The 25,782-nt window shown below is 51.7% G+C and overlaps 2 protein-coding genes and 1 long non-coding RNA gene across 10 annotated transcripts in view; 1 reads left to right on the forward strand and 2 right to left on the reverse strand.

The window, feature by feature from the left end:
• Nucleotides 1-3,115: 3,115 nt before the first annotated feature.
• LOC309657427 lies at nt 3,116-5,998 on the reverse strand. Its single transcript, XR_014261809.1, has 2 exons — nt 5,863-5,998; nt 3,116-5,161 (listed from the first exon to the last, which is right to left on the reverse strand). It is a non-coding gene; the product is annotated as an uncharacterized lncRNA (long non-coding RNA).
• Nucleotides 5,158-6,266, forward strand: LOC309657426 (thimet oligopeptidase-like). Of its 3 annotated transcripts, XM_082454839.1 has the most exons (3): nt 5,158-5,488; nt 5,688-6,057; nt 6,142-6,266. In XM_082454839.1, exons 2-3 carry the CDS (start codon nt 5,821-5,823, stop codon nt 6,259-6,261), a joined length of 357 nt encoding a protein of 118 aa, XP_082310965.1. In that variant the 5' UTR covers nt 5,158-5,488; nt 5,688-5,820; the 3' UTR covers nt 6,262-6,266. The 3 variants fall into 3 exon arrangements, with proteins under 3 accessions (XP_082310965.1, XP_082310963.1, XP_082310964.1); XM_082454837.1 differs by having other exon boundaries at nt 5,688-6,266; XM_082454838.1 differs by having other exon boundaries at nt 5,158-5,469; nt 5,688-6,266.
• A 16,525-nt stretch (nt 6,267-22,791) lies between these two features.
• The window catches only part of DNMT1 (DNA methyltransferase 1), a 42,199-nt gene continuing 39,208 nt past the window's right edge, over nt 22,792-25,782 (reverse strand). For 5 of the 6 annotated variants that reach the window (XM_082454869.1, XM_082454868.1, XM_082454867.1 and 2 more), the window contains exons 36-40: nt 25,286-25,481; nt 24,792-24,955; nt 24,518-24,634; nt 23,611-23,701; nt 22,792-23,149 (exon numbers count right to left, since the gene is read on the reverse strand). In XM_082454869.1, the coding sequence (XP_082310995.1) occupies nt 23,118-23,149; nt 23,611-23,701; nt 24,518-24,634; nt 24,792-24,955; nt 25,286-25,481 (600 nt within the window). In that variant the 3' untranslated portion in view covers nt 22,792-23,117. Of the gene's footprint in view, nt 23,150-23,605; nt 23,702-24,517; nt 24,635-24,791; nt 24,956-25,285; nt 25,482-25,782 lie in introns of all 6 variants that reach the window. The other variant, XM_082454872.1, reaches the window with a different exon arrangement.

A 25,782-nucleotide genomic window follows, 5' to 3' on the forward strand; every position in this document is an offset into this window, starting at 1 on the left:
TCAAACCCGGGTCCCCTGAAGTGGAAGCGCAGAGTCCTAACCACTGGACCACCAGGAAATCCACAGTAACATTCTTGGCTCCCTGAAATGATCTTTTCCATTTACTTGTTTACTGTCCAGCTCTCCCTCTAGAGCATGCATTCTCAATGGGAGTGATACGGCTCCCAAGGGGGCCAAAACTAATTCTTGGGTGGCAAAAACAAAACAAAACAAAACAAAAAAACCTTAGACATGACAATGGCTTGTGGCCCTCCAAAGCCAACCCTCCCAGACAAAATCTTATTCCTAAACATTTAATTTCTGTTGTTAGGGAGAAATTAAATGTAATTAGATTAAAACTGATTTAAATTAAAGATAATTCCATTTTTCTCCTATAGAGAAGCAATAATGAAAAAAATAGTAAAAACTGCTGCAGACTGCTGCACAAAGCAGACATTTGCCTGCTTCGTTCATCTCTGGGTCCCCAGCACCCACAGGGTGTCTGAACTTAGTGCTCAATTAATGGGCATTTGGGATGGGGTAGGAACCATATTATAAAGGACTTTTTAAACTAGACTAAAGAGCATAGGCTCTTTATCCTGCAGGCTGTGGGGTGTGGGTGAGGTCACTGACATGTTTTGAGTGGTGACCCAATGTGACCAGATTTTCTTGTGAGAAAGATTATTCTGGAAGCCTGTAGAGGATAGAGTGGAAAGGAATAAATTAGCAGGAGTCCAGGAAGGAGGCTGGGAAAGTAAGTAAATAAAGAGGGTGGTTGGGAATTCCTTGGCGTGCAGTGGTTAGGACTTCAAGCTTCCATTGCAGAGGTCACAGGTTCGATCCCTAGTTGGAGAACTAAGATCCCACAAGCCATGCAGCGCCACCAAAAAAAAAAAAAAGACAGACAGAAAGAGAGTGTCTACACAGAAGAAACTATTATAAAGTTTGTACAGAGAGCCTATAAACATTTGTGCAAACTCACTCAAGTTTACTCCAAGGAGTGCAAAATCCAAACAATGTAGCAGATGGGCAAAACTGTAAAAAACTGATCTTATCCAATGGTAGCAAAGATGTAGAGAAAAAGACACTCCCACACTTTGTTAGTACGTGAAATTATGCAAACTCTTTGGATGGAATATTGACAACACCTACTAAAACTTAAATGCACATATGTATTTTCCTTTGAACTAGCTAATAATTCAACCTGTGAGAAAAACTTGTAAATGTATGCAAAGATGTGAGAATAAGCTATCTGGGCAGTATTGTTTATGATAGCAAAAACTAGCAATGCCTATCTGTCCGTTCATGGGGCTGGTTAAATAGATTAAGACATGCTATGCTCTAATCTATTAAATGCTATGCAGTCTTTAAGGAAGTAGGTCCCTTTGTGGTCATGTTAAAAAATATATCTGAGGGACTTCCCTGGTGGTCAAGCGGTTAAGACTCCACGCTTCCAATGCGGGGCACATAGATTCAATCCCTGGTCAGGGAATTAAGATCCCACATGTCAGCACGGTGCGGCCAAAATAAAAAAAAAAAAAATATATATATATATATATATATATATATATATATATATATATATATATCTCTAAGATAAGGAGAGAAAGCAAGATATAAAATGGCATATGCTATAGGAAACAATTTTTGTAAATCTTTAATAGCACATAGATATGTAGATATATGCAAACTATTTTTGGAAAAGAAATATCAAACTGTTGCTAAAGGATGCTTTGAGAGGAAGCCATTAGGAAAGAAAAGCTTATTTTTGGATTTTTCTGTTGTATTTAAAATTTTTATCATGTGATTTTTTTTGGTTTAAATATAAACATATACATAACTACAAAGTTATACTTTGTATATTAATATATAACACACATTTATGTAATATATGCGAGATGTAACATATAAATGTATTTTAATATGTTTTTCATATCCAGGAACTTGCACTTCTTCTTCCAGGACTGGTCCAAGGAAATACACATCCAAGTGCACTAAATCATCTGTAAAAAAGTGTCCAGCACAGTGTGGCTTAAAGGATTGGAAAATTGAAAGCTGCACAACCATCATGATTAAGGGATTAGCTAAATGTCGGCCCACTCATATGAACACCACCCCTTGAGGGAAAACTGTGCCCATTTCTGGCTGCCCAGAAGGACGTTAACCACTAAACACTGATGCTTCTGGGTGTTTCAATTTGGCCTCATCTTTACAGGCATACTTCGTTTCATTGCGCTTTGCAGATTTTTTACCAGTTGAAGGTTTGTGGGAACCCTGTGTTGTCAGATAATGGTTAGCATTTTTAGCAATATTTTTAAATTAAGGCTTTTTTTTTTTAAATTTTATTTATTTATTTATTTATTTATGACTGTGTTGGGTCTTCGTTTCTGTGCGAGGGCTTTCTCTAGTTGCGGCGAGCGGGGGCCACTCTTCATCGCGGTGCGCCGGCCTCTCACTATCGCGGCCTCTCTTGCTGCGGAGCACAGGCTCCAGACGCGCAGGCTCAGTAGTTGTGGCTCACGGGCCTAGCCGCTCCGCGGCATGTGGGATCTTCCCAGACCAGGGCTCGAACCCGCGTCGCCCGCATTGGCAGGCAGACTCTCAATCACTGCGCCACCAGGGAAGCCCCTAAATTAAGGGTTTTTAAAAATATTTATTTATTTGGCTGCATCAGGTCTTAGCTGCGGCACACGGGAGCTTCCTCACTGCAGTGCGCGGGCTTGTCTCAAGTTGTGGCGCAAGGGCTCTAGAGCACACGGGGTCAGTAGTTGTGGCGCCAGGGCTTAGTTGTCCCATAGCATATGGGATATTAGTTCCCTAACCAGGGATCAAACCTACATCCCTTGTATTGGAAGGCAGATTCCTAACCACTACACCACCAGGGAAGTCCCTAAGGTTTATTTTTTTTTTAGACGTAATGCTATCGTGCACTTAATAGACTACAGTACAGTGTAAATGTGACTTTTATATGTACTGGAAAACCAAAAAAAAATTTGTGACTCATGATATTCTCTTTATTGATTGATCCATTTATTGATTTTGATATTTGCTTTACTGCAGTGGTTCACAACCAAATCTGCAATATCTCTGAGGTATGCATGTACTTCCTTTTCAGTATTCTTTCTGTATGGAATACTTTTTCTTTTTTCTTTCTTTCTTTTTTTTTGGCTGCACCGTGCGGCATGCGGGATTTTAGATCCCCAGCCAAGGATCGAACCCGTGCCCCCTGCAGTGGAAGAGTGGAGTCTTAACCACTGGACCACCAGGGAAGTCCCTGGAACACTTTTTCTTAAACATCAAGTATGTATTTTTTTTTCTAAAAATCAGGAATTTTCCAAGGAATAATAAAAGGGGGCCCAGGGAAACATAGTGCAGTGGGGAGAAGCCTGAGTCCAAGGCTGAATGGAAAAAAGTCCCCGAGCCCTTCTCTTGGTCCTTTTCATGGCACGAACATTCTTTCCACATCCAGAATCTCCACAGGACAGCAGCCAAGACAAGGGCAGAAGCAACCCCTGCAAAAGGCATAAGGAGGGGAGTGTGGACATGCAGGGTGTGCCATCCCTTGGAAATTCAGCAGCAGCTTGGGGATTCACTGGATGTCACACGTGGAATTTCATTTCTCAGTATTCTTCATAAGAGCCACAAATACACGTCCACAAAAGGCCACGCATTAGAGTATGTACATAGCAGATTTATTCACAATGGCCAAAACTGGGAACAATTTGAATTAGTTTCTGCCATAACAAAATACCACAGACTGAATGGCTTATAAACAACAGAATTTTATTTTCTCACAGTTCTGGAGGCTGGGGCTCTGAGACCAAAATGTCGTTCTGAGGCCTCTCTCCCTGGCTTGTGGATGGCTGTTTTCTCCCTGTGCCTTCACATCATCCTTATAAGGACACCAGTCATATTGGTTTGGGCCCACCCTAATGACCTCATTTTACTTATCTATTTTTTAAATATAGTTAAGTATAGTTGATTAACGGTATTGTGTTAATTTCAGGTGTACAGAAAAGAGAGAGGGAGGGAGAAGGAGGGAGGGGGAGAAGGAGGGAGGGAGAGGGGCTGAGGAGGGGGGCTCCCTCCCCCTCCCATCCTCTCCCCACTGCTTTCTCTTTCTGCTTCAACAACCACCAGGCGCCTTTTAAATAAGCCCTGAAGTAAATGTTTATGCTTGGACGGCCTGACCTCCCCGCTGACCTCCAGCCCAGGACCACCGCTGAGAGATGAAGTCTGCGGGGCCCTGGGCGGCGGGCTGCACAGGCACCTCCTCTGACGCCCAATCTCTCCTTGTTTATGAGGCAGCCGCCAGCTCCCCTCCCTGACTCCCCAAGAATTTGAGCCTTTTTAATATGTGTCGATAATGCCATGAACTACTATTTAACTTTTCCACGAGGACCCATGTCCCGAAATGCAGTGGTTTTCAGACTTGACTTCACTAGAGAACCCCCAGGGAAGGGAGAGACGTCTCTCCCTCCCTTTCTCTCCCTCTCCCTCCGTATCTCCGTCTCCCTCTCTCCTCCTCCCTCTCCCTCTGGGGTGATGCCCGATGAGCTCAGATGCGCAGATGGCCCCCCATCCCCTCTCTGTGCCTTTCATGGCGGCTGGGCCTTCTCACTGTGGCCTGGGCACGGCCTTGACATTCAGACATCGGTTCCTGCAAGGACACTTGCGTTTGGTCCATACCGCGTGTGGCTGCAGCCTGTGCTCCTCCCGTTTAGCATCTTCAGTAGATGGGGGCTGTGCATGAGCCCTTCATCTTCCCCGCAGACACCACTGGTGCTTGCTCGGCCTCGCGGGTGATGCGGGGGGCACGGGGACAGTCCTGTGTCCCCACCTTCTTGGGCTGCAGACAGGCCACGTTGGTCCTGTGGTGACTGGGGGCTCCCAGGAGAACCCCACCGCAGACCCGGAGAGGTGGCCCCAGAGAAGGTGGCGTACGCCTGGGGCCGGGCCTCACCAGCCAGCCATGGGCCACCTGCAGCGACAGGCCTCTCGCCGTCCAGGGGCTGGCTGTTCGGGCGCCGTGGGGATGAGCTGCTGTCTGCACGGCAGCCGAGTTTGTATTGTTGAGCCCGGGGAGGCCCCTGGGTGGCTCCTGGAGAGCCTGGTCGCATTTCTTCCTGCCCTTGGCCTTAGAGCCCATCACGGTTCACGCCGTTTCTGGTTCCAAAAGGACCTGTGTTCATAAAGACCACGTGTTAGGACAGCACCAAAGTGTCTAGAAATCCGGGCCAGGAGGAGGAGGGAGGGGGATTGGCTGTGCCCGCCAGTGGCCTGAGAGCCCTGCCCGCCCGCAGAGACCTGGCCCGGGGCCCGTGGGGAGGGCGTGGCCCACAGTCCCCAGCGCTGGCCGTCTCTGGGTTCCAGGAGAACTGCACGATCCTCGGGGAGCTGGTGAGGCTGCAGGCCCAGAAGTCCCACCTGCTTGGGTTCAGCACGTGTGCCGACTCCGTGCAGGAGATGAACATGGCCAAGACCAGCCAGGTGGTGGCCACTTTCCTAGGTAACCCCGCATCCCCCTGGGGCCCAGTGGGGAGGGCGTCAGGCGGACCTTGACTGGACGTGGCGCTGCCTGAGACCCCACTGTCAGCCCTTGGGGGTCACCTTCCCGGACCCTTCATTCTGCCTCGAGGGGCGCAGGGTGGGGAGCGGCTGGGGGGCCGCCACAGGGACGTAGCCGAGCCTCTCCCCTCCGCCCGCAGATGAGCTGGCCCAGAAGCTGAAGCCCCTCGGGGAGCAGGAGCGGCCGTGATCCTGGAGCTAAAGAAGGCCGAGTGCCAGAGGCGGGGCCTGCACTTTGACGGACCCATCAACGCCTGGGACCTGCGTTACTACATGAACCAGGAGGAGGAGACGCGCTACCGCGTGGACCAGTACCTGCTCAATGAGTCCTTCCCCATGCAGGTGGTCACGCGCGGGCTGCTGGGCATCTCCCAGGAGCTGCTGGGGCTGACCTTCGACCTGGAGGAGGGCGCCAACGTGTGTCACGAAGATGTGAGGCTCTACACGGTCCAGGACGCAGCCTTGGGCAAGGTCATCCATCGGCAAGTTCTACCTGGACCTCTACCCTCGGTGCGTGCGTGCGTGCGGGAACCTGTCGGCCGTGGGCAGGGGCTCCTCTGCGGAAGCTGGGCCTCACCCCGCGTCCCTCTCCAGGAAACGGAAGTCCGGGCACGCGGCCTGCTTCGGCCTGCAGCTGGGCTGCCTGCGGCAGGATGGGAGCCGCCAGATCGCCATAGCGGCCATGGTGGCCACCTTCACCAAGCCCCCGCCTGACCCGCCCTCCTTGCTGCAGCACGATGAGCTGGAGACCTACTTCCACAAGTTCGGGCACGTGATGCACCAGCTCTGCTCCCAGGTGGGTGCGGGCGTAGGGCTGCAGATAGGGGGGCGGGGAGGGCCCGGGCGCACGCGTGGTCCTCAGGCAGACCCTCACCACGGGATTCTTCCGCTGACGTCACCCCGCACGTGGCGACGCCCTCGGGGTCAGCTTCCATCATCAAACCCCACTCACTGGGTGCATAAACAATGGAAATGGATGTCCTCGAGGCTCTGGAGGCTGGAAGCTCCAGATCAAGGTGTCAGGACTGGTTCCCTACATGTTAAATACATGTACTCAAGAGTTGCCTTTAAAAAAGACAAAAGAAAGGAACGTTGCCTGCAGGTCTGGTGACAGCAGGTGATGAGAACCAGAGGGAAGGCTCTGGGGCTGGGAACGCCGTGCCCTGTGAGGCCCTGGAGCTACTGCCAGTCTCCGTGGAGGCTCAGCAAGTCCCAGTGACTTCCCCACGGGGGGGCCCCCAGCTGAGCGTCTGGGCCCCGGACCCAGTGCTCGTTCAGTCTTCCTGCGGTCAGCCCTTCGTCCTGAGAGCGATGCTCTCACAGGCTGCACCGGAGCGCGTGGGGACACTTTACTGAGCTGTGCAGCCGTCACTACTGCCCTGTTTTGGAACATCTCCATCACCCCAAAAATGTCCCACATGCCCTTAGCTATCACTCCTTCCCCTCGTCAGCCCCTGACAACCGGGAACCCACTGTATGACTCTGTGGATCTACCTGTTCTGGACGTTTCCCATCAGTGGAGTCACACCCTGTGTGTCCTGTGCCTGGCTTCTCTCGCTGAGCATCGTGTTCTCAGGGTGCATCCACGTGGCAGCGAGTGTCAGGGCTTCACCCCTCTGCGTGGCTGAGGGACGTCCCCGTGTGTGGAGGGCCCTCTTATTACTAGTATGTTTATGAGCAGAAGGTTTTGACTTTGAATTTCAGTCTATTCACTGTTTTCTTGCACGTTTTGTGTCCTATGGAAGAAATCTTTCTCTAACCCGAGGCACTAAGAGTTTCTTCTAACTTTTCTGCCTAGAAGTTGTGTAGTCAAGCTTTTCATTTTGTTGTTGTCCACTGTGGTGGAGTGTTTTCTGTGGTGTGAGGCTGGGGGTCACCCTCTGTCACCACGTTGTCGCCACCGATCCCCACGCAGCCACATGTGATGTGCGTTTCTGTTTAGAGACACCTGGTCTGATAGCAGTTGGTGATTCACTCACTGCGGGGCTGTAACCCTCACCTAAAGGAAGCTCATCTAACACACGCACTGTCCCCGTGAGCACATCACCGCCCTCCTGCACTTGAGACACCGGCCAACACTTCAGCTCTATGCTCGGAGCCGTGTTGAGCAGAGAAATCACCCCGAAAACACAAAAATGCACACATCGGGGCATTCAGCAGACCGTGAGAAGGACGCTTGTTTGCAGTTGGGGCTGGAACCGGAAGTTGGGGGTCGAGTGACCCAGGAGTGAGGAGGCAGCGTCTGCCCTGCTCCCTGGGGCCTGGGAAGGACATGCCAGGGTCACTGGGCTCGTATGGACCCACACCTGCCAGGCCTGGGTTCCAGCCGCACTGTGTCAGGCGCCGTGTCTTCAGCAAGAATTTCAGGCACAAGAGAGGAACGACGAGCACCTGCCAACGGCCGCCATCCGGATCCTCTGTGTCTGCGCCTTTGCCTCCTGGGCGCGGGGCTTTGGCTGGAGAGCGTTGGCTCCGTGGGTGGGCAGGGGACGCGGTGGCCCGCAGGTCGGCTGGCTCTCTGCCTCACTGTGTCCCGGGCAGGTCTGGGGTCCAGGGTGGGCCCTCCTGCAACTCCACAGGCCGCTTTGCAGGCCGAGTTCGCCATGTTCAGCGGGACGAACGTGGAGCGGGACTTCGTGGAGGCACCTTCACAGATGCTGGAGAACTGGGTGTGGGAGGTGGAGCCGCTGCTCAGGATGTCCCAGCACTACCGCACGGGCAGCGTCGTCCCCCAGGAGCTGCTGGACAAGCTCATCAAGTCCCGGCAGGCCAACACAGGTGCGGCCGGGCCGAGGGAAGGGAAGGGGGCGCCTGGACCGCCCGGCTGGAAAGCACGGCCTGGACACAGAGCCAGCGCCCGGCCCCATCTCCTTCCTCCTGCACGGAGGCTGGGGGCCACGGGAGGCTGACGAGCGTGGCGTCCGCCTTCACCCCCTCCCTCCTCTCTTGGCTGAGCCCTGGGGCCCCGCGGGGCCCAGTGGGCCCACCCCCCCGGGGCCTGTCCCTTCAGGTCCTCCCAGCTGCCTGACACCCCTCTGCCCCCAGCGTGGACCCCAGAGCCCTCAGCTCCTCCCGCTCCTGGTCCAGCAGGACGGGGTCCCTGCGGCACCCTGGACGGGCGGGCGATGGGCAGCCCGGCCCCTCCCGGGAGGCAGCCTCATGGGGTGGGGAGGGGGGCGGGCACGGCGAGCCACCCATGGTCGAGCGCGTCACCTCGGTGCGTGGCGTGGGGCGCCGTGGCTACACGCATCTTGATGGCCGGGATCAGACGCAGCTCTGCCACCAACTGGCTGGGTCCCCGGAGGCCGGTCACTGGACCCCATTGTCCCTGTTCACCCTCTGCAACGTGCGTGACCCGAGGACCCCCTCACAGGTGGTCGTGAGGGCTGACCGAGTCGGTTTGTGTGGAGGACAGAGAACAGTGAGGCCAGCAGATGAGGAAAGAGCTTGTCACTCATGGTTCTGGGCAGGGGCACGCCTTGTCCCCTAGGGCCTCCCAGGAGCACGAGGGTTCGGCAGGAAGGAGGGGAGGGGTGGCTGGGGACTGGAGCCTGAGGTGTGGGTCCCCGGGAAGGAGCAGGCTCAGGATCGGCTAGAATGAGCCCGGGTCTCCGGGCCTCTCCGGGGTGATGAGGGCAGGGGGACGGTGGCCCCGAGTGTGGGAGCCCCGTACAGAAGGGGCTGGGGTGCAGCCCTGCGCTGGCTGGTTTGCGTCAGAAAGTGAACGACACGGTTAACGCGGGTACCAGGCCCGACCCAGGGCTCAGCGACAGTTCTTGTTCCTCAGCACAAACGCTGTCCCGCTTCGGCCGGTGCTGTGCCTTGCGGTGGAGGAAACCGGGACTCAGAGGACTGTGGGACTCCGGCATCCAGGGTGGTCCCGGGCGCGTGGGCCCCGAAGTCCTGCGCAGCGGCAGGCACGTGGAGCTTCGAAGCTGGGGGAGGTGAGGGTGTGGACACTGGGGCTGCGCAGACGGCCTTGACACTTGAGAACCACTGGCCGGAGGGACCACGGGGACGCCCGGGGAGGGGGGCGCCCAGGAGAGGCGGCCTGCTGGCGCGGTGCGGGGTCCTGAGTGCCGCCCCGCCCTCCCAGGGCGCCCTGTGCTCCTGCCCAGTCGTGGCCGGTGGGGCCGTGAGGCTGCAGGGAGGCCAGTGCCCGGCACGGCGCCTGCTGCCTGCAGAGGCCCGGCGTCCCTCGGGCTGCTTCTGAGCCAGACGTGCCCGACGAGCCCCTGCGCCTGGCAGAGCCAGCGGGCACGCTCCCCCAGCGCCCCTCCTGTCCTCGGACAGGCACGTCTGCTCAGCCCGGGAGCGGGGCTGGGCGCGCTGAGTCCTGGGCCGGTCAGGGGGTGCCGCCTGGGCAGGTCCTCGAGGCGCCCCGCCTGCTGCTGGCCCGGCAGGGGCCCCGGGGAACCGGCACCTTCCTCTGCGCCCCACGTCGCTCCCTCCCCCAGGCTGGTCCATTTCTCCCTGTTTCTGCAAACCAGATAGACCCTGAAGAGACAGAAACTTAGCTCCGTTGAAATGGCTGAAGCTTAGGCTGTCACCTTGGGTTAACTCCTGAGGAGGGTCTTAACAGTTAGGACCCGAGACCCTTTCTTTCCCATCTCCCTCCTCTCGTCCGCCTCATCCGCCTCTTCTCCCTGAACCCCCCTCCGTGCCCCCGCCCCCCGATTTTACGGCCGTCTTCTTCTTTCAGAAAATCAAGAGCATCAAGAAGAAACTGAGTCTCCTGTGCCTCGACTTCAACAAGAACCTGAACGGGGACGTGACCTTCCTGCCATTCACGCGCGAGGAGCTGGGTGCGTGCGGGCCCGCGGGGTGGTGGAGAGGCGTCCGTGTGCCCCTGACCCCCGGGAGGGCCTTCTCCTCCTGAGGTGCTCAGAGTGTTTGGGTCCCAAGGTTCTGGATCCTTCCGAGGGGAAGGTGGCTATCTGTCTATCGAGATTCTGCCCCGAAGGAAGTTGTCCCTCGAGACCCCGCCCACCCCCCCTCCACCCCCCCTCCACCCCCCACCCCCCCTCCACCCCCCCACCCCCCCACCCCACCCCCCCCTCCACCCCCCCACCCCATCCCCCCTCCACCCCCCCACCCCACCCCCCGCTCTCTGTGATGTTTCTTTAACCTCACAGGGTCCTCCGCCACCTGACCCGTCGTGAGGTCTTGAAGGGCTGGGTCCTGGGCGGCTTTTTCAGCTTCTGCCCTCTTCCCCGAATGCTTTATTTTGAAAACTGCACACCTGTAGGGAAGTGGCAAGAACAGTACCAGGGAGACCCCGTGTGCTCCCCGGGCCCGGCCTCCCTACGTGGATGCCGTGTGTGCTGTTTCTGCGCCGGGGCCTCCGGACACATCGCCAGGAGCAAGGGCGCCTCCTGAGTCCCCGGGTGCAGGCCCCCCTTGGGAAGCAGAGCGTGGAGCTGTCCCCCAGCCGTCCCGATGGTGGTCATTTTTTTTAATTTATTTATTTTTGGCTGCGTTGGGTCTTCGTTGCTGCACGCGGGCTTTCTCTAGTTGCGGCGAGCAGGGGCTCCTCTTCATTGCGGGCTTCTCATTGCGGTGGCTTGTTTTGTTTCGGAGCACGGGCTCTAGGCGTCCGGGCTTCAGTAGTTGTGGCACGCGGGCTCAGTAGTTGTGGCTCCCAGGATCTAGAGAGCAGGCTTCAGTAGTTGTGGCGCACGGGCTTAGTTGCTCTGCAGCACGTGGTATCTTCCCGGACCAGGGCTCGAACCCCTGTCCCTTGCATTGGCAGGAGGATTCTTTTGTTTGTTTGTTTTTTGTAACCAAAACATTAATCCCAAGGATTCTCACACAACATATTACAAATGACAGCATGAAAAAACAAATCTTGCACAGTAACTCAAAGTTCAGCTCTACAATGGACCCTTAAACTGGCAGAGGACATTGGTATCTTGAATAGTCTCAAATTTCCAAATAATATTACAAAGAGTTATGCATTCATATATAGCAATCACAGAAGGAACTTATGACCTAAAGCAAAGGTAAACTAACTTTCTTGAAACTTCTTAGATTCTAAACCCACTGGACAACCTCTTGTCCGGTGTGAAGACTGGTGGAATTTTTAAACCTCTAATCTAGGGTAAAGGTGCAGCTTTAATTTTTACCTGCTGGCTTGTGTTCACAGCAGCTTTTAAAGACTGCTTGCTTAACTACAGCTGCATACCATATCCCAGCTACAGAAGGTCTTTTCAATGTTTGCCAGTTTTGTTTCCATCATATTAAACATCACACTTTAGCTGGGCAGGAGTTAGAGTTTTATTATCAGTCTAGGCAGGACTAAAAATTCAAAGCAAATTCAATTTTGCTTAAGGGAACATTGTAAAGTAACAATTCTTCATATTACATGCCTCATATGACCCATTTCAAACCAGAGAGATTGACACCTTTATGTGTCACTGTTCCAAGAGACAAACAAATGTGAACAGCTAAAACATTTAAAAAGTGCACCAAGCTTCGGAAGTCTCAAACAAAACTTGAATTTTCTGTACATACTCCTGTCAAACGAAGTTATTGCCTGTACACCACTCCTCTTGCAAAGTGGTCTTCTATTTCCTTTCATTTGGCCTAGATCGGCTAGGAGACGTAGAGAAAGATCGGGACGGCTTGTGATTTCTCTCCTGGGACGGTGATCTCTCTCTTCTCCTATATCTAGAAAGGGACCTGCTCTGGCTGAGGGAGAAGCTTCTCCGTCTCGGAGATGTGTGGCGAGGTGGAGGACTCCTCCTCCGATAATCATGTCGAGGGCGACGACCACAAGAAGGAGGCGGTCACGATTTCGACTTCTCTTTTCCCCATTCCACAGGTCCACTCTTACTCGGCAGCCACATATTGTTCTCCCATCTAGTTCTCGGACAGCATCGGCTGCATCTGGGGGATCTTCAAATTCAACTAAATCGAAGTCGGTAGGGTTTCTAGCAACCCACACACTTCGGAGTGGTCCATAATTTTAGTGGTCCAAAAGCTTGTTCCAATTCAGTCGTGTTACCGTCGTTTCCAAGATTCCCTACCTAAACTTTACACTCCAACGGACAGGAATCACGATGCATTTCGAGATCTCGGGTTAGAAATGCGGAGGCTCAAATCCACACACCCTTGGCTGGGTCTTCCCGGTCCCCTCCCGCCTGGCACCCGCAGATGCTCTCTCACACCCGTCATCCACGAAATGGCCTGGCAGGCGGATTCTTAACCACTGCGCCACCAGGGAAGTCCCCCCGGCCATGGCAGTCTTTACGTTTCTGGCCCCATCTGGCTCGAGCCAGGCCTCAGGCATCGCGTTTAGTTCCTGTCTCTACAGGCTCCTTCCCAGTTGATCGGTTCCTCAGCCTTTTACAAACTTGCTTCGGTCTTACCCCCGTGGACAGTTTTGCAAACTCCGGGTCGGGTGGGCAGCGGCCTGTGAGCTCTGCCCGGGGTTCAGACGGGGCTGAGCGTCCTCATCGGTTCTGTGTAACAGGCTGTTGCATGAGATGTGACACCTCGTTTGCCTCTGGGCGGCTAGATTTCGGGGACAGCCACGGATGCACGCTGACCCAGGCAGGTGCTTCAGGTCCATCACGCCAACCTCTGCTGCCCTAACTTCTGGTCCCCAAGCCCCTGTCCCGGGCAGCAAGACCCACGTGGCTCCTGGGTTTCACGGGCCACACGGTGATCCCGGGCCTCTGGAATCTGGCAGCTGAATCTGCTCGCACAAGCTGTCCTGTGGGGCTGCTTTTCCCCCTGTGTGTCCAGCCCGGGGCCCTGCTGTCTTGGCCCGGCCTCCCGGGGGAGAGGGTGAACCCCAGCTCCCTGGAGCAGACATTCAGAGCCCCGGTGACCGGTCTCACGGGGCTGGGGCGGCGGCTGGACATGTGTGGCCAGCCTGGTGGGGTTTGGCCCCGTCTGCAGTTCCAGCTCCAGCTGAGCAAGAGCCTCTCCGTGTTATCTTCTCCTGGTTGTGTAAGGATCCCCGGTGTCATTTTACAGAAATGTAGATAGTGTGTTCTTTCTCTGATTTCTCCCTGATTCCTCTCCTCCCTCTCCCTCTCTGTCCCTCCCTCTCCCTCTCTCCCTCTCCCCCCTCTCTCCCTCCCAGAGAGGGAGAGACAGGGAGGGAGAGAGGGAGAGGGAGGGAGGGAGGGAGGTTTTACTATATCCTATAATATGGTTTATTATAGGATATTGAATATAGTTCCCTGTGCTATACAATACGACCCTGTTGTATCTATTTTATATACAGTACTTTGTATCTGCTAATCCCAAACTCCTAATTTATCCCTCCCCTACCCCCTTCCCCCTTTGGTAACCATAAATTTGTGTTCTATATCTGTGAGTCTGTTTTTGTTTCGTAAGTTCATTTGTATCACAGTTTGGATTCCAAACTGTGTAAGTGATATCTTATGGTATTTCTCTTTCTCTTTCTTCACTTAGTATGATAATCTCTAGGTCCATCCATGCAGCTGCAAATCCTAGTGACCTCATTTTAATTCAATCACTTCTTTAAAGACTCTATCTCCAAATACACTCACATTCGGAGGTACTGGGGGTTAGGGCTTCGACATATGAATTTCCAGGGGACACAGTTCAGGTCATAACACAACTCAAAAGTCCACCAACAAATGGATGGACAAAAAACTGTCTTCCGTCTCTACAATGGAGTACCATGTAGCAATAAAGAGGAGCAAATGACATTGATGCACGGTGACATGGATGCATGTCACAGACACAAAACAATAGATACCATATGATTCCATTGGTGTGAAATTCTCAAACAGGCGAAACTAATGCATAGTAACAGAAATCAGAACTGTGACCATCTCTTAATGGGGATGGGACCCACTTGCTAGGGGTGCCAGGCAGGTGATGGGAATTTTCTGCATCTTGATCTGGGCGGTTGATGACACAGACAAATACACACGTAAAAAATCCAGCTACCCTTAAAAAAAAGGGGTCAGATCCTTAAAAAAAATCCAGCTACACATATAAGTTCTGTGCATTTTTTTTTTTTTTTTTTTTTTTTTTTTTTTAGAAATTCACGTTCTTTTATTTATTTATTTATTTATTTATGACTGTGCTGAGTCTTCGTTTCTGTGCGAGGGCTTTCTCTAGTTGCGGCAAGTGGGGACCACTCTTCATCGCGGTGCGCGGGCCTCTCACCATCGCGGCCTCTCTTGTTGCGGAGCACAGGCTCCAGACGCGCAGGCTCAGTAATTGTGGCTCACGGGCCCAGTTGCTCCGTGGCATGTGGGATCTTCCCAGACCAGGGCTCGAACCCGTGTTCCCTGCATTGGCAGGCAGATTCTCAACCACTGCGCCACCAGGGAAGCCCCCATCTGTGCATTTTAATAATAAAATCTGGGGAGGAACAAAGCAAAGATCAGAGTCCCTCCATCCCAATTCTCTGCTTTATTTTGATTGTAGCAGTTCTCACTCTTTCAAATCCCCTTGTTCGTTGTGGAGTTTGGCTGCCTGTCTTGTTCTTGAGACAGGCAGGGGCGGCATTGGTCTGTCTTATTGCTACGTGCATGCCCAGCCCCAGAACCAGGACTGCAATAGTCAGCGGTAGATGAGTGGTTGTGTGACGATGTCTGTGTAAGTTTTTGATTGGTAGTTGCAAACGATTGCATGTCAGTGTGGACAAAGCTGACAGGCACATTACACATGTGCGTGATTATGGTCACCGTGGTGATGATGGGGTGTTAGAAAGGCTTCCTCATGACACAAAAAGAGGAAACAAGTGCTGACCATTTGTTTTGGCTGTCGTGGGATTCAGTGTCTTTTTTTCTATAGCTTGCTTTTTAAAAACTGCAAACATGCTTGAGGGAGCAAAGCAGGTTGCAGATAGATATGTGTGGTAGAATAGATTAACCTAATGTTTCTAAACACACAGAGAATAGCTGAGTTTAGGGTCATGTGATAACTGTGGGAAAACCTGGACAGGAAGGAGACAGACCAACACTTTCATAGTGGTTGTGTCTGGGGAAGTAGCAGACGGGGATCCGAGAGGCACACAAATGGGCTTCCGCTGTGCCTTGAATATTTATTTCACTAAAAAAAGACCAAAAATCCCCTCCTTCTGTTGTGGAAAACAGTATGACAGGTCCACAAAAAATTAGAAATAGAATTTCTGTAGAATAGAAATATGACCCAGCAATTCTACTGGGAATTGAAAGTGTGGTCTCGGGACTTCCCTGGCAGTCCAGTGGTTAAGACTCCAAGCTTCCATTGCAGGCAGCACGGGTTCGATCCCTGGTTGGGGAACTAAGATCCCACATGCCATGCGGCATGGCCAAAAGATTAAAAAAAAAAAAGGGGGGCGGGGTCTCAAACAGATATTTGTACATCCACATTCATAGCAGCATGATTCACACTAGCCAAAAGGTGGAAGCAACCACAGAGTCCATGAATGGATGAATGAACAAAATGTGGTCCATTCATACAATGGAATACTGTTCAGTCTTAAAAACGAGGGACTTCCCTGGTGATGCAGTGGTTAAGAGTCCGGCTGCCAATTCAGGGGACACAGGTTCGAGCTCTGGTCCAGGAAGATTCCACATGCCACAGAGCAACTAAGCCCGTGCACCACAACTACTGAGCCTGCACTCTAGAGCCCACAAGCCACAACTACTGAGCCCATGCACCTAGAGCCTGTGCTCCACAACAAGAGAAGCCACCGCAGTGAGGAGCCCACTCACGTCAATGAAGAGTAGCCCCAGCTCACCACAACTAGAGAAAGCCCATGCACAGCAATGAAGACCCAACGCAGCCAAAAATAAACAAATAAATTTATTTTAAAAACTATTGGGCTTCCCTGGTGGCGCAGTGGTTGAGAATCTGCCTGCTAATGCACGGGGCACGGGTTCAAGCCCTGGTCTGGGAGGATCCCACATGCTGCGGAGCAGCTGGGCCCGTGAGCCACAACTACTGAGCCTGCGCTACTGGAGCCTGTGCTCCGCAACGAGAGGCCGCGATAGTGAGAGGCCCGCGCACCACGATGAAGAGTGGCCCCCACTCACCGCAACTAGAGAAAGCCCTCGCACAGATACGAAGACCCAACACAGCCAAAAATAAATAAATAAATTAATTAAAAAAAAAAAAAAAAAACTATTAAAAAAAAAAAAAAGGAAGGAACTTCTGAGAATTCCCTGGTGGTCTAGCGGACTTAGGACTCTGTTCCCTCACCACTAAGGGCCCGGTTTCAATCCCTGGTCGGAAAACTAAGATCCCACAAGCTGTGCGGCGTGGCCAAAAAAAAAAAAAAAAACAAAAAAAAACCTAAAGAGAAGTATTTTAAAAAAGAAGAGAGGAGGAACTTCTGACACTTGCTACAATGTGAATGCACCTTGAGGACATCATGCTCAGTGAAATAAGTCAGTCACAAAGAGCAAATACTGTGTGATTCCACTCATATGAGGTCGCTAAAGGAGTCAAATCCAGAGAGACAGAAAGCAGAATGGTGGGTGCCAGGGGCTGAGGTTGGGGAGGGATGAGGAGTTAGTGGGGGTTTTTTTTGTTTTTTGTTTTTAATTGAAGTATAGTTGATTTGCAATGTTGTGTTAATTTCCACTGTACTGCAAAGTGATTCAGTTACACATATACATATTCCTTTTCATTGTCTTTTCCATTATGGTTTATCACAGGATGTTGAATATAGTTCCGTGTTCTATACAGGAGGACCTTGTTGTTTACCCATCCTATATATCACAGCTTGCATCTGCTAATCCCAAACTCCCAGTCCTTCCCTCCCCCACCCCCCCACCTCCTTGGAGACCACAGGTCTGTTCTCTATGTCTGTGAGTCTGTTTCTGTTTCTTAGGTAAGTTCATTTGTGTCATATTTTAGATTCCACACGTAAGTGATATCAGATGGTATTTGTCTTTCTCAGTCTGACTGACTTTGCTTAGTATGATAATCTCTAGGTCCATCCATGTTGCTGGAAATGGCATCATTTCACTCGTTTTTTATGGCTGAGTAATATTCCATTGTATATACATAGCACATCTTTCTTCAAAATTTTATTTTATTGAAGTATAGTTGATTTACAATGTTCTGTTAATTTCTGCTGTATAAAGTGATTCAGTTATACATATATATACATTCTTTTTCATATCCTTTTCCCTTACGGTTTAACACAGGATACTGAATATAGTTCCCTGTGCTATATAGTAGGACCTTGTTGTTTATCCATTCTCTATACAGTAGTTTGCATCTATTAATCCCAAACTCCCAATCCATCCCTCCTCCACACCCCTAGGAGTTGGTGTTTAATGGGGACAGAGTTTCATTTTCACAAGATGAAGAGACTTCTGGAGACGGAAGCTACTGATAGTTCCACAATGTGAAATTACTTAGTGCCATTGAACTGTACACTTAAAAATGGTTAAGATGGTTTAAAAAATTTTTTAAATCTCAGTCATGATTCTTGACTGAATAAATTAGATCATTAAGGGTTACAAAATGATTACCTCAGTCTATTCTTTCACCTACATTTATTAATTGCCATTCTATTGGAAATAGAGCTTTCTTCTGATCAGCAGGCACGATCTGGTTATCATGAAACACAGTCCCTGCTGAAAAGACGGAAAAGGCTGCAATGATTTAAAAATGTGGCATTTGTAGGAATTCCCTGGCGGTCCAGTGATTAGGACTCAGTGCTTTCACTGCCGGGGTCCGGGTACAATCCCTGGTCAGGGAACTAAGATCCCACAAGCCGTGCTGTGCGGCCAAAAAAAAAAAATGGGGGCATTTGTGAATAGTCACCTCAAATGGTAATGAGGTTTTTTTGTGTGTGTGTGTTTGTTTGTTAATTTTATTTGTTTATTTTTGGCTGCGCTGGGTCTTCGTTGCTGCGCACGGGCTTTCTCTAGTTGCGGCGAGCGGGGGCTACTCTTCGTTGCGGTGCATGTGCTTCTCATTGCGTGGCTTTTCTTGTTGCGGAGCACAGGCTCTAGGTGCCCGGACTTCAGTAGTTGTGGCACGTGGGCTCACTAGTTGTGGCTTGCGGGCTCTAGAGCACAGGCTCAGTAGTTGTGGCGCACGGGCTTAGTTGCTCCATGGCATGTGGGATGTTCCCAGACCAGGGTCGAACCCGTGTGCCCTGCATTGGCAGGTGGATTCTTAACCACTGCACCACCAGGGAAGTCCGGTAATGAGGTTTTGAGCACCAGTGGATTTCCATTGATTAAATGTACGCCAATCTGCAGCCACTGTGGAAAACAGTATGGAGGTTCCTCAGAAAACTAAACATAGAATTACCTAGGGGGTTACTTACAATTTGGGACTTCCTTGGAGGTCCAGTAGTTAAGACTTCACCTTCCAATGCAGGGGGTGTGGGATCGTTCCCTGGTCAGGGAACTAAGATCCCACATGCCTTGCAGCCAAAAAAACAAAACATAAAACAAAAACAATATTGTAACAAATTCAGTAAAGACTTTAAAAACGGTCCACATCAAAAAAATCTTTAAAAAAAAATTATCATATGATCCAGCAATCCTGGGCATATATCTGGACAAAACTCTAATTCAAAAAGATACATCCACCCCTATGTTCATTGCAGCACTATTCACAATAGCCAAGACATGGAAACAACCTAAATGTCCATCAACAGATGAATGGATAAAGAAGATGTGGTACATATATACAATGGAATACTACTCAGCTATAAGTAAGAACAAAATAATGCCATTTGCAGCAACGTGGATGCAACTACAGATTATCATGCTAAGTGAAATAAATCAGAAAGAGAAAGACAAATACCATATGATATCACTTATATGTGGAATCTAAAATATGACACAAATGAAGCTATCTATGAAACAGAAACAGACTCACAGACATAGAGAACAGACTTGTGGTTGCCAAGAGGAGGGGGTTGGGGGAGGGATGGAGTGGGAGGCTGGAATTAGCAGATGGAAGCTTTTATATATAGATTGGATGAACAACAAGGTCCTACTGTATAGCACAGAGAACTATATTCAATATCCTGTGATAAACCATAAGGGAAAAGAATATATAAAAAAAAGAACGTATGTAAATGTATAACTGAGTCACTTTGCTGTACAGCAGTAATGAACACAACATTGTAAATCAGCTATACTTCAATTTACAAAAATAGAGTACATGTACGCCAATCTACTACAATCACTATTCTCCCCAGAAAAGACTCAACTTCCACCCTGATGGAAGGAACAATTTCCCTGCCAGTCGGCCAGGGTGGCAGGAGCTAGGTGCTGGCAGCAGTGTCCCCTCACTCTGGCCCGCCCAAGCACAGCAGCACCCCCTAGGTCCATAAGCCTGGCTCAGGCCAGCGAGCTCAGGGTGCATGGAGGTGGGTATACCTCACAGGCAGGTATACCCTGGGCCACCCCTGGAACTGCACCCCTGAGGGACAGCCCACCACCCAGCTGAGACCCAACGGCTGAGCCACAGAACACTGTTTCCACTCCTTATGCTAACGTGATCCTCAAATTTTTCCTGGTAGCATACTGAATACCTAAAATGAAAACCTCAACTGGAAAAGTATCACAAAAATGAGGGAATTCAGTAAGTTGGCTAAGTTAAAATATATATATATAAATACAAAATACGAAGTCAATAATCTTTCTGTAGGCAAAGGACCACTGTTTGGAAAATAACATCCTGTATACATTAGTAATAAAAGGATTAAATACCTAGGAATCGAGTTAAGAAACTTGTAATATCTATATGAAGACTTTAAAACACAGAATAATGAGGTTTAAAATAAGGGCATTCCTTCTGCATAGTGAGAAAGAGGGACCAACTACCGATTATACATTAGCAACATGGGTGAATCTCAAAACCATTAGGCTGAGTGAAAGCAGCCAGACAGAGAAGCCCACACTGCACCAACAGGTGAAAGTCATCCATGAAGATGGACGTGGACCAGAGTTTGCCTGTTGGTGGTGGCAAGGGAGGATACTGAACTGGGAAGGGACACAGGGGACTTCTGGGGTGATGGAAACGTTCTATAGTTTGATAAGGATGTCGGCCCTCAGACTGATTCATTTACCAGAATAAACTGCTGCACACCCAGGACTTGTGCATTTCATATTAGACCTCAGTTTACAATGGGAATCCAGTGAGACACTCCTAGGTAGAACAACCTTCAAAGTGCAAAGCGCTTATAATCGATGCCACCATTTATTTGTAGCAAAGATAGACACACACGTCTGCACTCGGGCACAGAAGGACTTTGGAAAGACAAGGATTTGGTGTCTTGGTCAGGGGGCCTGGGAATGAAGACTTAGCATACTTTTCACTGTACTCACAATATACTTTTTAATGCATTTTTAGCTTAAAAAAAAAAAGCAGAACGTATAGCTAAAAAATAAAATCTGACGGGGGAACTTTACCATGTCGAGCTGTTGTGTTTACCATGTGCGTTTGTTACCTGTTGAAAAAATAAGTTGAGATGTCAATTTCCCGCCCCATAAAAATGATTCATATGTTAAGATGTCATAGAAATATAGAAGAAAACACTAGTTTGATTTAGGGGTGGGGAAGGCCTTTCTAAATAGGCTCTAAAAAAATAGAAGAGCAGACAAATATAAATCTAATCCCTAAAAAATAAAATCTCTTTACAGCAAAGATAGAATGACTCAAGATGAAAGTAACACAAGCAGGGGACAGCCCCCAGCAAGGACGAAGGTGACAGCATGTGTCACCACGGAGATAAGGAACAAATTCCAGTGGCCACCAGACACTTGGGAGTGTTGAATCACTCCTAAAAAATGCTAACAAGGGAATTCCCTGGTGTTCCAGTGGTTAGGACCCCACGCGCCTTCACTGCTGAGGGCCAGGGTCCAAACCCTGATCGGGGAACTAATTCTGCAAGCCATGCACGTAGCCAAAAAAAAAAAATGCTAACAACTCACTATTCCATTGACAAGGATCGAAGAGGCAAAAGCCAGGGTAGGGTAAAGTCCTTGGTGGCATTGTTGGTGGGAGAAGCATTAAAACCTCTCCAGGGGGGTAGGTCAGCCACATGACCTGAAGGGGAAATATGAAAACATTTATACTCAGTGATCCAGGAAGCTCTCTACATATTTCCCTAAAGGATACAATGGAAAAGTCCATACAAGGATGTTCAGTGCAGTGTCGTTTACAAGAGAAGAGGGAACATCTTAATTACCATGAAGGAGCTTAAATTTTACATTTGAATTATCTCTAGTCCCTTCATCTTTTTTTAAGATTGATTGATTGATTGATTTGGCTGCGTTGGGTCTTTGTTGCTGCACGTGGCTTTCTCTAGTTGCGGCGAGCGGGGGCTACTCTTCGTTGTGGTGCGCGCGCTTCTCCTTGCGGTGGCTTCTCTTGTTGCGGAGCACGGGCTCTAGGTGCGCAGGCTTCAGTAGTTGCGGCACGAGGTCTCAGTAGTTGTGGCTTTCGGGCTCTAGAGCGCAGGCTCAGTAGTTGTGGCGCACGGGCTTAGTTGCTCTGCGGCATGTGGGATCTTCCCGGACCAGGGATCAAACCCGTGTCCCCTGCACTGGCAGGCGGATTCTTAACCACTGCGCCACCAGGGAAGTCCTAGTCCCTTAGTCTTATGATTAAGGCACCCGTGACTTACGTGGACAGTTACAGTTGAGGTGCCACCAAGTGCTTTCCTAAAAGCACACGTAGAGGTGGTGGGGCAGGTGTTACTTGACATCCTAACAGCAGCCCTTTGGGTTGTGTGTGCTGGTGACTCACATGTCTTTGTCTGTTTCTGCTTTGTCGTCATTTTATAGCAGGTCTTTTCCCAAAGACAAACCAAAGAAAAGGGTTGTTCATCTCAGAATTCAGTAGGACTGAGTCACGCTGAAAGTATGGAAAGCCCACCTCCCAGATGCTTAAGCAAATAAGGGTTCTGCCTGGGGGTGGCAGGCCAGGGCTACGAGTGACTCTTTCTGCTCCACCATCCATTGCATGGGGCTTCTGGCCTCATGGTCACAGGACAGTTGCTGCCTTGCCAGGCATCACAGCCCGCTCCAGACCAAAGGGCTACAAGGCCACGGGGAGTCCAAGACTCTTCCTTTAAAGGGCGTTCGGGAAACCGCACCAGCAAGTTCCACTTGCATCGTACTGGCCAGAACTGAGCCACCACCCCCACCCCAAACACGCATGGAACGTCTAACTTCAGACGAGGCCTCCACGGGGTCACCTGCGACACTGAGGAGCCCACTCTCATCCAGCCTCAGCTGAGAGGCGGCCAGAAGTCCCTGGTAAATCAGGAGACATCACCCAGGGTGATTTATAGGAGAGATTTATTTGAAGAAATATTACAACATATAAAAACTACATAAAGTCTTAATTTCCACTCATACAGTGGTAAATTTGATATAATGCATAATAAAAAACTTTTAAAATCCAGAACGGACAAAGTACTGCACAGTTTCATCACTAAGTCAAATTAGTCGATAAGCAAATCTCACAGAAGAGCTTCATGTCATCCAAGGCCACAAACACCGTGTACAACACATCTGAACTGACAGATTGACATGTTAAAAATACAACAATATCAGTGCACGTTGGGGATCTCTGGTGCCAGAAACAAGGGCGATTGGAGGGCAGAACTAGTCCTTAGCAGTCTCCTCCTTGATTTTAACTGAAGAGAAATAAAAGGGAGAGTCATTGCAGGGAACGTATGTAATGCTACACAAAGCAACAGGCAAGCACATCAGGTATGTGAACCAGGAGCTACGTTAATGCCCAGGCGTTGACGTTAAAGGACCACCTCATAAGAACCTGCAGCAGCTCTGCATCAGCATTCAGAGACTGAACACTGCTCAGGTGCTCCCTAAAGGTTTCCAGACCACCTGGGTTATGGGCTAGTGTCTGAGGCGGGCGCAGCCGACCCAGACTCACTTAGCAGGACAGAGGCAAGCGCCCCGAGATCTGACCACCCGTCCACTGCGTGCCGGGCCCCAGTGCTCCGCGCTTACCCACACGCTCACTCATCTCAGAGCAACCCTGAGAGACGCGAGGCCACCAGGGAGGGTGGGTGACCCGCCCCAGTCTCAGAGCCTAAAGCCATAGCCCTGCTGTCCCCACCACTCCCTACCATACCTGAGGTGCTCTCTCGTGCTCTGGCCAACATACAGCGCTTGATCTCCAAGCCGATGGCCTTGGCCAGTGGCGGTGGCACAGCATTACCCACCTGCAGGAGGGAAGGAGGGCGACGTCTGGCTCGGCACGGCTGGAGTCAGCGCTAGCCTCCCCTCGGACACGGGCACTGGGCCCCCTGGTCTCAGGTGCACACAGGCCTCCAAAGCCCTTCCCTCAGGATGGCGCTCAGACCCTCCACCCAGCTCATCCTCCCGCCCCAAACACCAGCAGGTCAAGCACCACTCAGAGAAGGGGGCCTTTAAAGGGCTTTAGAAAATCTTAGAATCCGGATATGGAAGCTACTATGTTTCACTTCTGGCTGAGAGCTCTGCTCCCAGAGCACAGGATGGCCGAGGGGGGCGAGACGGGAGGGTCTCGCTGTGACCCCCAGGCACTGCCAGCCTTTTCAGCCACATGCCTGCATTACTTGGAAATACATTTCATTAACAGCCAAACGGAACACCCTGAGAAACAGGAGGAATTATTGGTTCGTTTCAACCCTTAGCAACAGTGAATTTTCACCACCGTGTATTTCGTCTGCTCTCTGCAATGCGCTGGAACTTTCCTTTGGGCTAAACGTGCCTCAGCTGTCCACGGCACCCGACACACTTGGCGACTCCGCCTGACCCGGGAGCGCCCTGGGCCCCAGGGACAGGGTCCCTCCTTCCTGACCACCCCCTCATGGGAGTGCTGAGGCCAGTCAGCCCCCAGCTCTGGGGGCTCAGCGTCCCCTCGGAAGTGACTGCGAGTCAAGCTCCCCACCGACCCCCTCCCCCCGGTCTCCCTCCCGCCAGGGCCGCTTCGTGCGCGGTGCCGGTCGCCCCTCCTCAGGGGGGGAGGAGACCCGGGCCGACTCCGCTCCACTGACCTGCCGGTGCTTGTCCAGGATGTTGCCGAACAGCCGGTAGGTGTCGGGGAAGCCCTGAGAGCGGGCGCACTCCCGCACACTCACGACGCGGTGCTGCTCTGGGTGGAGCACGCGGCCCTGGGGACAAGAGGCGCGACGGGGTTGGGAATGAGACGGGGCCACGGGAAGCCCACCCCGGGTCGGGGCGCAGAGGCAGGAGGCGGCGAGGGGGGCCGGCCCAGCCGCGAAGCCCGTGCCTCCGCCCCGCCCAGGCCCAAGCGGCCCTCAGACCTACCTGCTTGCCCATGGGCTCGGGGTTGGTGACGGTCGTGCTGAAGAAGCCGTCCCACTCGAGCCGTCCATAGAGGCCGGCCCAGTGGTTGTGCCTGTTCCCGGTGTGGGGCAAGCACCAGGGAATGAGGGTGTTGAACTGTCTGGCCGCAGGGTCACAGGCTTTGCCTGTTGGAAGAGAGGGCTGCAATGGGGCTGTGCTGACGGAACGGGACGATACAGCAGCCGACAGTCCCCGTTTGCCAGGCAGAGCTTCATCGCGGACCCTGTTCTCAGCAGCCGTGCGCAGCAGGGACACCCAGGCCTGGCAAGTCTGCACCCCACCCAGGGCTGCTGGGTTCCTGAGCGGCAGCCCCGGCATCTCCTGCTGAGAAATCCCGGGGACCGTGCTCCTTCCCCCGAGCCCACTGTCCCGCTGCAGAGCCTAAGGGGGCTGGGGCTTCACCCCAAACTTGAGGAAGCCACACCTGGGGGCCAGGGCACAAGCGGGGGTCCCACCTTCCACACAGGAGCAGACCCCGCGGAGAGCCCCGGCGCTGCTGCAGCCGTTCTTCTTGTCATGGTAGTTGTACCGCAGCTTCCTGGCCAAGGTGCCGTCAGAGAGCCGCACCTCGATGTTTGGCAGGTCACGCCAGTCTGAGCCCGGGGCCAGAGGGATGTGCCGCATGCGAGCGGCCACCAAGGCGCTCATGTCCTGGAAGAGCACAGCAGGCCCAGCTGTCGCTGAGCTCGGGGAGCACCTGACCACGTGCAGTGGGCTGGGCGCCACAGTACTGGGCACCGGGCATACCACGGTGACCAGGACCCCCAAGGGGCTTGTATCCCATTGTGGGAGACAAGCAGTGACCCCAATCAACAACCTGGGGGTTACACACGTGCCATGAAGACACCAGAGCAGGGATGTGGAACGACGGGGGAACGGGTGAAGGGACGGCTTCAGGCAAGCGCGGGGCTTCTGAGGAGGTGACGTCGGAGCTGAGCCCTGCAGGACAGGA

The sequence above is a fragment of the Balaenoptera physalus genome (genome assembly GCF_965194825.1).
Source record: "Balaenoptera physalus genome assembly, chromosome: 3".
Classification (NCBI taxonomy): domain Eukaryota; kingdom Metazoa; phylum Chordata; class Mammalia; order Artiodactyla; family Balaenopteridae; genus Balaenoptera; species Balaenoptera physalus.

Excerpts from the sequence above, each read along its gene's own strand:
- LOC309657426 (XM_082454837.1), top strand. The coding sequence starts at position 5,821 with ATGAACCAGGAGGAGGAGACGCGCTACCGCGTGGACCAGTACCTGCTC.